This window comes from Echinops telfairi, unplaced genomic scaffold (genome assembly GCF_000313985.2).
Source record: "Echinops telfairi isolate 266 unplaced genomic scaffold, ASM31398v2 ScPeMD7_1713;HRSCAF=2227, whole genome shotgun sequence".
NCBI lineage: Eukaryota > Metazoa > Chordata > Mammalia > Afrosoricida > Tenrecidae > Echinops > Echinops telfairi.
Window position 1 is genome coordinate 16,638,159 of NW_022105611.1, and position 11,546 is coordinate 16,649,704.

Below are 11,546 nucleotides of genomic sequence, written 5' to 3' on the forward strand. Positions count from 1 at the left end.
TGAAAAAAATGATTATCAACTTCATATGGAGAGGAAAGAAGCCCAGAATTAGCAGAGAATTCTTCAAGAAGAAGGACACAGTGGGAGGGCTTGCTTTACCTGACTTTAGCACATATTATATAGTCACAGTTGTCAAAACCGCATGGTATTGGTATACTGACAGATAGACCAATGGAAAAGAACTGAAAACCCAGAAATAAAATCATCAGCATACAGAAAACTGATCATTGCTAAGAACCCAAAAAATATCAAATGGGAAGATCCCCTCTTCAACAAGTGGTGCTGGAAAATATGGATATTTACCTGCAGAAAAATGAAGCAAGGCCCTTATCTCGCTCCATGCACAAGAATAAACTCAAGGTATCAATGAGGGAATTGGGACCAACTTGAGAACTTTTACTTAGGGAATACATAGGCTATCAGAAATAGGGAAGGACACAAACACAGAGTAGGCACAAATTGACAAGTGGAATATACTGAAGATAAAACACCTGTGTACATCGAAGGAATTCACCAAGAGAGTAATAAGAGAGTCCACGGACTGGGAAACATCCTTACCAATGACACATCGGACAAAGGCCTTATTACTAAAATCTACAATACTCTGCAGTCTTCCAAAAAGAAAAAAACTAATTGTCCTCTGAGGAGGAACTCTCATCCACTGCTGGTGGACCTGCAGGGATGTACAGCCACTATGGAAATCGATTTGGTGATATCTAAAACTGATGGAAATCGAGCTACCATACGACCCAGCAATCCCCCTACTGGGCATCGACCCAGAAGAGGCAAGAAACAAACCACAGCCAGACATCTGGGCTCCAGTGTTCAACGCGGCACAGTTCACAATTGCAAGGAGTTGGAAACAACCCAAATTTCCATCAAGTGACAAGTGGATTAATAAACTGTGGTACATACATACAGTGGAGTACTATGCATCGCTAAAAAGCAGTGATGAGCGTATGAAGCACATTGCCACATGGGAAGAACTGGAGGAAATCATCCTAAGTAAGCCGAGCACCAAAGAACAAGTACAACGTGAGTCCACTGAGGTAAATAAAAAAAAAAAAAATGCAAAGGGGGCATAGGGAAAAACTACTGTATACAAACATTCCTGGGGCGAGGACCAGGTAGTATGGTAGGGGGCTTGACACAATGGATGTATGTATGGATTGTGATAAGAATTTTGGGATGATGGCAGCAAATGTACAAATGTGCTTGACACAATGGATGTATGTATGGATTGTGATAAGAATTTTATGAGCCCCTAATAAAATGATTTTTAAAAAATCAAATCATTGTGAATGAGGGGGAGTGCAGAGTGGGGACCCAAAGCCCAACCTGTAGGCAACTGGACATCCCCTAAGGAAGGGTCGTGGGTAGGAGAGGAGCCAGTCAGGGTACAGTGTAGCAATGATGAAACATACAACTTTCTTCTAGTTCCTAAATGCTTCCTTCTCCCCCACTATCATGATCCCAATTCTACCTTACAAATCTGGCTAGACCAGAGGATGTACACTGGTACAGAAAGGAACTGGAAACACACGTTCCAGTGGTGAGAGTGGCAATACTGGGAGGGTGGAGGGAAGGTGGGGTAGAAAGGGGGAACCGATTACAAGGATCTACATATAACCTCCTCCTTGGGGGACGGACAACAGAAAGTGGGTGAAGGGAGACATCGGACAGTGTAAGATATGACAAAATAATAATAATTTATAAATTATCAAGGGTTCATGAGGGAGAGGGGAGCTGGGAGGGAGGGGGAAAAATGAGGAGCTGATGCCAGGGGCTTAAGTGGAGAGCAAATGTTTTGAGAATGATGAGGGTAACGAATGTACAAATATGCTTTATACAATTGATGTATGTATGGATTGTGATGAGTTGTATGAGCCCCCAGTAAAATTTTTTTAAAATGTTTTGAGAATGATGATGGCAACAAATATGCAAATGTGCTTGACACAATGGGTGGATGAATGGATTGTGATGAGTTGTATGAACTCCCAATAAAATGATTTAAAAAAAAGAAAGAGACCCCCCCCCATCTATCTGCCCTGGAGCACTCGGTGGGTTTGAGCCAGCCACCTTTCGGTTGGCAGCCAAACAGCAGAAATAAGCTTTTCTGAGGCAAGCACCTGTAGGACTTGCCGGGCACTGAAAAGATGACACCCTCTGGGACACGACATTCCCCGCTCATGGGAGTCCCCCTGCCCTAGGGCTCCAAGTGACTGCCAGGTCAGCCTGAGTCAGAGATGGGACACTTGGTCATCAGCTGACCCTGGGTCCACATCTGGATAGGGTGTGGGTACCCTAGGAATTGATTGGTCAGGATGCAGCAGGAACATAGAGTGGAGCAAGGCGGGCTCACGGGGGTGCAGACGCCGCCTCTGGGTTCCCAGTGAGTCACCCTTGGGCTTGGAGGCACAGGTGGGTCAGGAGAGGGGCCATCTGCTCTGTGTGGGGAAGGGGTTTTCCCAACTACTGTTCCCAAGAGGAGGGAGTGAGCCGCCATCCTTCCCAGCAGGAAGATGGTCTTATAGACCCCCTTCAAGCTCGGAGCACTAGTGGGGTGGGGCCCATCCCTGGACCCGCCCGCCCCCACTGCTCACCTGATGTGGTTGTCAGTCAGCTGCTTCAGGATCTGCACGTACACCTCATCCTTGAGGGGCTCGGCCTTCAGGGCACCCTCAAAGATCTGGTCGGTAAGCTCGTTGACAGAGCGTGTCCTCTTGGATGGGTAGTCACCCATGTACTTGAGCATGGGTGACGGTCGTCAAGGAAGCTTGTGGCCAGGCATGGGGGGGGGGGGTGCTGGCCTGGACAACAGGGGCCGAGTGGAGGGTCTACTTGCCTCCCCTGCAATGTGTGACCCTGGGCAGCAAGTCCTTGGGACTCAGGCTACTCGTCTACATAATGGGTATGACCTGCCTACCCTGCTCCTCATGCCTGCTGCCCACTCTTGATCCCTAATACCTTTGGCAGCCTCACCAGCTCTGCTGTTCCATCCAGGGTGGACTTCCCAATGACACATCTGACCAGCAGCTCACCTTGGTCTTGGGATGCCGTCCCAGCATCTTAACAGGGCTTGGGAGCCCTTCCTTCGTCACCTCCTACCTGGAAAGAGCCCTTCTACAGCTCTGCCCTGCAGGATGTGGAATTACCCAGTGACCTTGAAAGAGCCCTGCCTTTGCTTCAGAGCCTTCCCGCAACCTGGGAAGCCTGCTCTCCTCTGTCTGACCAAGTCCTCGTGACCCTGCCCATCTCCATCTAGATTCAACTTCCTCCAGGAAGCCCTCCCTATCACTCTCTAGGGCGGGGCCAGACCACTGTGCTCCCAGCCCCCGCTGCAGCACTGAGCGCAATGTGATCAGCCTGCTCCTTCCCGGCACGCAGCCAGGAGCGAGGTACGGGCAGCAGCCCCCCCGCATCTGGCCGGGACTCAAGACAGGAGGGTGTGGACAAAAGCCCCCACCCCCACCCCCGGTGGCACGGATATCTATGAAGGCCATGCAGGCCTCCTGCGAGAGCTCCTCGCTGCCCAGGATCTTCTTGAGAAGCGCCTGCTTGAGCGGCTCCCGGGTGTGGCTCCACAGCCGGTCCTTGCCACGGGCCTTGGACACCATCACGCGGCTCAGCGTGTGCTTGGGTGGGGGCCTGGCACGGGACAGGGGGGTGGTCAGTGCTGACCCCCGGGGGGATCAACTCCTCCCCACCCCTCCACCAGCCCAGCCTTGCTCCTGTCCCCACAGGCAACCCAGCCCCCATCCCAGCAGTGGGATTCAGAACTGTGTGGGTTTGTTTTCTCCCTGTCTCCCCACCGGGACTGAGATGCTGAAACAAGCTATCGCCGCCACCGTCACCACCACGATCACCATTACCATTTCCACAGTGACCACCACCACCATCACCATCGCTATTACCACCACTACCACTACCGCTACCACCACCACAATCTCCAAAGAGAAGCCGAGGCCTGCAGCTCGGTGCCTGGGGCGCCCGGCACCTGAAGTAGTCGTAGGAGAACTCCTCCAGTGTGTAGGGCTTGGCGCGCACCTCGGGCTCAGCAGTTTGTATCTGCAAGAGCCGGATGACGTCCTGCCTCTGGTCCGGGGTCATGGTGACCAGGGCCTGGGGGCCGGGAGAGAGGGAGCTGGGGTCAGTGCCCATTTTGAATCACTGGGACAGACAGGGTGGGATGCTCAGAGCCTCTTCTCTGTAGAGGAGAAAGTGGCCCCTGTGCCCACTCACACCCTGTGGCCAGCATGCCCACTGAAGACCCTGCCCCGGTGCCTTGGGGCTGAACCGGATGCCTTGAGCCAGTCAGAAAACCTGGCAAGGGCAGGGCCCTCTGGAGCCCTCTGAGTCAGCATTCAGAAGCGTCTGACCCTCCCCTTCAAGCCCTGCCTTCGCTGTCCTCCCAGAGAGGGCTGTTCCAGCAAAGCACTGTCCCAGGCCACTCTTCCCCAGCCAGAGCCCAGTGCCCGCGCAGGACTTCCCCGATACAGCTTCTAGGCCCCTCCCCACGTGGCACAGGTTTGAGAGAGGCCGCAGCTTGAAGCCCTTCAGATTGACTACTTCACAGCCGCCGCACATCATTAATCTGGTATGACGCTTCACTCCATTTTTAGATAAGGAAAGAGTCTAACCAGGGTTCCGGGGAGCCTTCCCTTCGCGCCCAGGCCTGGGCCACGTACCACAATCTCCCTCGGTGGCATGGTGACGGTGGGCATGACGTACACACAATCGGTGGGGAAGTCTCCACGCTGCTTGGTCCTCTCGTTGATGCCGTTGGCCCAGCCCGAGTTCATGACCTGTTCCCCGGTGTCGTGGTCCAGGACGATGAGATCGCCCTTGGCGAAGCTGAGGAACCCTGATTCCTCCCCCGCTGCAGGGAAGGGCAGAGAGCGGGACTCTTTATTGATTGGATAGCCCTCTCCACGAAAGGCTCCAAGGCCCTGCCCCACTCACGTCTGCTCTGCCTCCACGGGGCCACCAGAGTCAGTCACCCCCAGCTCTAAACTCTCCCATGGCCCTTCGGAGAAAGCCAAACCTAATCACTTCTGAGTTCTGGAAAGAACAGACAGTGCTGCATAGGTACACCTGGGGAGGCACACACAGGTGAGGGTCGTCTACAAGTCAAGGCCCAAGGGCACCGGGGACTACTGAAGAGGAAGGAACCGACAAGCCTGAGACCCTGATTGAGATTTTTTAGCTTCCAGAACTGTAAGAACATAGATTTCTGTTGTTGTTGTTTTTCTCCCTCTATGTTTGAAATAAACTTGTTTGTCACTAAAGACTCCAAGTCCTTTTCCATTTCAATTTTCCATCTTTTTTTTTTTAAGCCACTCAGACCAATAGTTAGGTGGAGGAGGAAGGGATCTGGAGGTATTTTAAACTTAAAACTTTTTTAAACTTTGGCTTTTATTTTTATTTATTTATTTTTTAATTTATTTTTTAGCCTGCTTAGGGAGAATTTTTTTAATTAAAAGATCATTTTATTGGGGGCTCTTAGAGCTCTGATAACAATCCATACGTCAATTGTATCAAACCCTCCTTCAACGTGGTGCTATTCCCCCCTACACACCCTCCTCAATAGCCTCTCTCCCTTCCCTGCCCCACTCTGTTCCTGCTCCTGTCCCCACGTCCTCCTCTCCTGAGTCACCAAAGCCTTCTCTTTTGGCGTAAAGCCACATTTCTTTTTTTTGTTTGTTGTTTGTTTTCCTGAAAACAATGGTGCTATTAAATGTTGATCTCTGTAAGGTTGTCTAAGCACAAGGGTCTCTAGTTGTGTCTGTGGCTTGCGGTGTTTAAGAGAATTGTTGGTGTGTTCTGTTGCTGTCCGGAACACCACTGGATGAATGCCCCGGTCCCTGTGATTTAAGGAATCTGTGGGTGTTGTGGTTAGGGCAGTTGCTGTTCTTGTTGTTAGATGCATCGATCAGGTCCGACTCCCTTGTGCACAACAGAACAGAACACCACCGGGTCCTGTGCATCTTCACGATCCTTCCTAAGTTTGGGCCCATGGTGGTCGCACTGTGTCATTCCACCTTGTCGAGGGAGGGTCTTCCTCTTTTTCATCGCCCCTCTACTTCCCCACGCACGGTGTTCTTTCCCAGAGGACGTAAGGGCAACAGGAGGAGACAAACAGCGGACACTCGCGGGGCATGGAGGAAGCACCTGTGATCCAATCTGGAGAAGGGAGCAGGAGTCTCTGGCCTGATTCTTAGGTGGGATCTTTTGGGCCCCAGCGTAGGCACCTTCAAAGGCTGTGCCTGGCAGGCCTGGGGGTGGGCGCTACCCTCCTTGAACAGACTGGGTGCACAGCTGGGGCATGGCAGGCCTGCAGGGAGGTGCAGTCTGGGACACAGTACCTTGGTTGGCCAGGTTCCTGTAGGTATCTGCATGCCTGGCCCAACTCTTCCATGGGGCCCCCTGTCATGGCCTCTGCACGAGGCTTTGACACTATTATTCTCTTCCACTCCATCGCTGTCCCACCCCCATCCCTGCCCTCCACAGCCTCCGCCTCTGGGCCCATAAAATGGCCGGAGCCTTCTGTTCGGGGCTCCCTCGGCAGGGAGGCGGTCGCCTTTGCCCTCTCTTTTTGCTGATCCACCTGACTCTTGCCAGGTGCTGGTCGGGGAGGAAAGGGAGCCCTGGGAGCCAGCACATGCTTTCTGGCCTCCGCCTTGTGCTTTCATTGTGGCACCTGTTCACTAGCCATACCCGTGCCCGCAGCTCCGTTCGTGAGAATGTCGTGCCACAGCCGGTGGAAGTCAGCCAGACAAGAGTGGGCAGAGGGAGAGACGGACCCAGCAGGAAGGAGGAAGGGGCGAGTCCCCACAGGCCAAATGCAAACCAAACTCACTGCCACCGAGTCAATACTGACTCGCGCCGGCCCTATAGGACAGGGCAGATCTGTCCTGTGAGTTCTGAGACTCTAGGACATAGAAAGCTCCGTCTTTCTCCGAAGGGACGGCTGGTGGTTTCAAGCTGCCAACCTTGCGGATGGCAGCCCAACACATAACCAGCACGCCTCCACGGCCCCTGCCCACAGTGTCCAGAGCCTGGCTATCTGGTCTGGTTAGAGTTGAGGTTGTCCATCGGGGGAAGGTTGGAAAACAATGCAATGCCAGCCTTGAATACCCAACCAAGGAACAGGTGCCAACTCTGCCAATACCCCACACCTCCCCTCCCCAGCCCCATGCCTTGCTGTCGGTGCCGGGAGCCACTCACCAGGGTTGGGGTTGTCCTGGAGGGCCACTACGTACTTGGACCTCTTGCGAAGCCCTTCCAGGAAGGTGACCACCAAGTCACGGATGTCTTCGGCATTGCTGGAGGTAAAGGTGTACTCATCCCCTTTGAGGGCGGCCAGTGTGAAGCTGGGGGCCGTCATTTTCGCTCCCCTGCAGGACCAACACGGAGAACAGGGCCCATCCGAGGTCAGCCCTGCCCAGGCCAAGTGAGGCGCAGCATAGCCCAGGCCAGAGCATCCCAGCGAGAGCAGGACGCGGCACTCCCTGAAGGAGACCAAGGCCAGCCAAGTCAGACACAGTCCGGCCAGAAAAAGGCCCGGCCCTGCCCAGGGCAGCCACGGCTTATGACCCAGGTCTGGCCCACCCCGGGTACGAGTCAGTCCAGGCCAGGTGAGCTATGGCCTGGGCCACACACATCCCAGCCAGTCAGACATGCCCAGGGTGAGAGCAGCTGGGCCCGGCATGCTTTATGAACCTGGATAATTCCGACTACCCTTCAGGTCCGGGCCTAGATTCTACCTCCTCCAAGAAGCCCTCCCGAGCCTCCCACATGCCTCATCGCAGGAGCTCTGCTTTCAAACAGCCCGTTGGGGGTGTCTGTCTCTTAAAACGGTGGGGATTATTTTGTCACCACAGATGCTGTGTGCCTGACACCCTCCCACCCCCGATACACCCCACTCCTGGCCTTCATCAGATACAGGGAGTGACACCACGGGGAGGCTGAGGTTTGAGGCTGGGGGCGAAGCTGGTGGAAAGCCCATCTAGCCAGGTGCTGCCGGGGGCACGGGAGGCCCCTCACCACCCACTACCCCCTCGGCCTCCACCACTCTTCCCACGCTAGTAAGAGCTCTCTGTCAATCACTGCACATGTTCCCCGCTCCTATCGCCGAAGGAAAGCCGTCAGGCCCTACGTGAAGGATGAAGACGGAGGTGAGCCCCCCCCAGGCCCCGGAGGCCCCGGCCAGACTGGTCGTCCTAACCACCCGCCCCATCTCCACAAACACAGCGGTTCTCCAAGGCCCCTTCCGCTCAGAGGAAGGTACCCCATCTCTGTGTAACCAGCAGGGGCCTCTGAGCCTGAGGGGTGTCCTCTGTGAGGCAGAGGCGTCCTCAGAGGCTCCCGCGACAGCCCTCTGCCTCCCCGCCCGGCCTGCCTCCGCTGCCCCTGCTCACCGGCTGCTGGACACGGCCATGATCTCGGGGAAGGAGAGCTCCAGAAGCACCTGCTCCTGCTCGTCCACAAAGTAGACGCCCGTCCAGTTGACGGCCACGATGACGTCGTTCTTGGGGAGGCTGGGGCCTGGGGCGGAGACCGAGGCCCCTGAGAGGCGGGGGGCCCCAGCCCCCACGACCCACCCTTCCCAATCCTCAGGACCAGAGTCCAAAACCCTCGATATGGTGGAAAGAGAGTCTGACTCCCAACCCTCCCACTGGCCTCGGTACACCTTTTAGATAAGTCCCTGGTCTGCACAACAGTGGGTGTGTGGAGGGACTGGGCTAACTGAGCCCCCAAGCTCACTCCAGCCTGATGTTTGGGGGTTCTGTGATGCCAGCACCAGCCTAGGGGCTGCAAGAACCAACTCGGGGCTCAAAACAAACAAACAAACAAACAAACAAACAAACAAGGCACTGCCACCCGAGTGGATTCCGACTCATAGCAACCCTGTTGGGCAGAGGAGACCTGCCCCTGTGGGTTTCCAAGACTAACTCCACGGGTGTAGAAAGCTTCGTCTTCATCCCTTATGGCGGCTGGTGCTCTCGAACTGCTTGACTTTGGGTTAGCTGCCCAATACATAACCACTACACCACAGCAGATGGCCCGTGTGGGGTTGTACCAGGCAGGCCAGCAGAGCCCATTCCTCCCAGGCTCTGAGCCACACCTGTCTGAATGCCAACGTGCCCCAATGATCCTAGTGCCCATCCAAATTCTCTATCTAAGGCATCACCTGTTATGTGTCAGGGCTCCAGACTGGACCCCCTTGGGTCCCAGCCCCTGCTACAACGGGGCAGCATTGGAGACCCTGTGGGTCAGGGACCCAACAGCCAATCCTCCGTCTGTCCTGAGGACAAAGCCCTGGTTCTGTTTCCGGGGAAGCTGGGAGTGGTGGCAGTGCTGCTGGTGAATTCTGACTGTTCTTAATAATAATAATAATAATAATAATAATAATAATGATGATGATGATGATAATAAGATGAACTTGTTCCACCTAGCCAGTGACTGACATGCTCAGAAAGGCTTTCTAGCCTCATTCTAGCCAATCAGACATGGAAAATCTAGGGGAGAAGAGACTTCTGGGAAAGCGTTCTCGGAAGCTTGAAGAAGCACAGAAAGGGGTGTTTTCTTCTCTGCCCTGGGAACAGTCTGTCTGAGGCTGCAATGCCTGGAGCTACGGGCGGGGAGGGCTGCCGGGTTTCCTGTTACAGGCCCTGAAAAAACGCCACCAAACTGAGCAGCTGGCCTTTGTGGCAAGGGTTCCCAAGAGACCAGGCACACAGGATGCTCAGTGCCTTGTCTGGCTCAGCCCTGCTGGGCTCGTTTCCCGGCAGGTACTGCCACCTCGGGGAAAGCCCCGCTGCACACCCATGGCCCGTGGACAACCATAATCCGGCTGCGGCAGCCTTGGGGACCTCCCCGAGCTGCACATCCCTGAGAGGGGCCGCCTAGCCCTGCCTGCACACGACCTGAGACTCAGCGCTCACACCTTCTGTTCTGCTCTGCGTCTGCTGACCCCGAGCCTAGACTGAGGCTGCGGTTGGGAGACCAGGCTGGGGAGGCAGGAAGAAGCGGGTCCTAGTGGCCAGGCAGCAGGTAGCGGGTACCTGAGCATTTGTAGGCTTCGTAAAACCTGGAGAAGAGTAAGGGCCACTTGAAGCGGGCGTAATTGACCACGTCCTCTTTGACCTTCTGGGCATCTGTTCTCCTTTGAGCATAAATCCCCTAAGGGAGGACCGGAGGGCATGAGGCACGGAACAGCTCCATCTGAAGTCCCATGCCCCTGCGCGCCACCCCACCACGTATCGTACGTAGTCCAGCCCACGCTCCCCTCTGCCCACCCCACTCTATCACTCGTGTTCAGTCAACATCAGGAGGGGCTACCTCGGTGGGGCCAGTCAGAGAGCGCATGGCTCCCATCCTCAGGGGGCTGGCTCCTCATTCGGCCTGGGAGACCTGCAGTCCTGTAACCCTAGCCTGCACGCCCTGCCTCCACAAGGCCCAGACACAGGGAAGAGGGAGAGGGGGGTGTGGGGAAGGAGCATGTGTACGGCTAAGCAGAGGGAGCTCCCTACTCGGGTCAGGGAGGAGAGGGGATTGGGAACAGGGCATGCAGGGACCAGGTCCCTCGAACTGTGGGCCAAGCCCACCTGCAGAACCGCCCCAGGTGAATCTGGGAGTGGGAAAGACCGTGCAAAGCCTGAAGATGGGACTGGAGCCCGGAAGTAAGGAGGTTCATGAGGGTCATGGCAGTGCTTCCGGCAAAAAAAGGTTGGGGTTTTTTGTTTGAAAATTCCGTTTGGGGAAAAAGGTGGAAGACCACTGAAAATCATTAAAACAGAGCAAAACCAAACCAAACAGACGAGGGTTACTGGTCCGACACGGGTGGAACCCCCGCGACTCTGTTGTTAGTCCTCTCATTTTCAGCCTAGCACTAGCCTGGATGCTAACGAGAGGAAGGTACGCACATCGTGGACTCGTCCACCAAGGGAGGTGAAAAGAGTAGCACTTCCCCGGGGACAACGTTCGGAGGGTTAGGGGCGAAGGAGGAATCGAAACAGGAGACCCAGGGAGGCCTTGAGATACGGGCTGTTACAATGTGGCAATTGCATCAATGATGTGAAACGACAACGTGTGTATGAATTCCTGAATGGGCAACCCTGCTTGGTAAAACCTCACTCCATTCATAATCAGAATAGTGTGTGTGTGCGCATGCGTGTGTCCTCCCCAACCCTGGTCAAATCCTAGTCCCCTGTGGCGCTGCAGAAGCAGAGGAATCAGCATGGCTTCATTTTACTTCAATCACTACGCCTCCACTCAGACACGATCCGCCCGCGTCAGCCACGAAACCCTGTCCCTGGTCCACACGATCCTGCGGTCGCTGAGTGTGCAGTGACATGGGGCAGGTGGGCCTCCTCTGAGAACGCCCACGAGGCGGCAGAGATGTGCAGAGAGCATCTACTGAGGGCAAAGTGTGCGGCAGGCCTGCTCAAAGCAGGTTGCCGCAGTGCAACTTGTGAACAACGCAAGCCTCTGTGGAGCGGTGGGCGGCAACAGTGTGTGTGTGTGTGTGTGTGTGTGTGTGT

The 11,546-nt window shown here is 55.0% G+C and overlaps 1 protein-coding gene across 1 annotated transcript in view; it reads right to left on the minus strand.

Annotated features, from left to right (window-relative positions):
- The window catches only part of MYO7A (myosin VIIA), a 90,749-nt gene that overhangs the window by 10,731 nt on the left and 68,472 nt on the right, over window positions 1–11,546 (minus strand). The window contains exons 33-39 of the mRNA XM_045293068.1: window positions 10,068–10,185; window positions 8,421–8,547; window positions 7,228–7,397; window positions 4,689–4,879; window positions 3,998–4,122; window positions 3,491–3,648; window positions 2,604–2,757 (exon numbers count right to left, since the gene is read on the minus strand). Of these exons, the coding sequence (XP_045149003.1) occupies window positions 2,604–2,757; window positions 3,491–3,648; window positions 3,998–4,122; window positions 4,689–4,879; window positions 7,228–7,397; window positions 8,421–8,547; window positions 10,068–10,185 (1,043 nt within the window). The remainder of the gene's footprint in view (window positions 1–2,603; window positions 2,758–3,490; window positions 3,649–3,997; window positions 4,123–4,688; window positions 4,880–7,227; window positions 7,398–8,420; window positions 8,548–10,067; window positions 10,186–11,546) is intronic.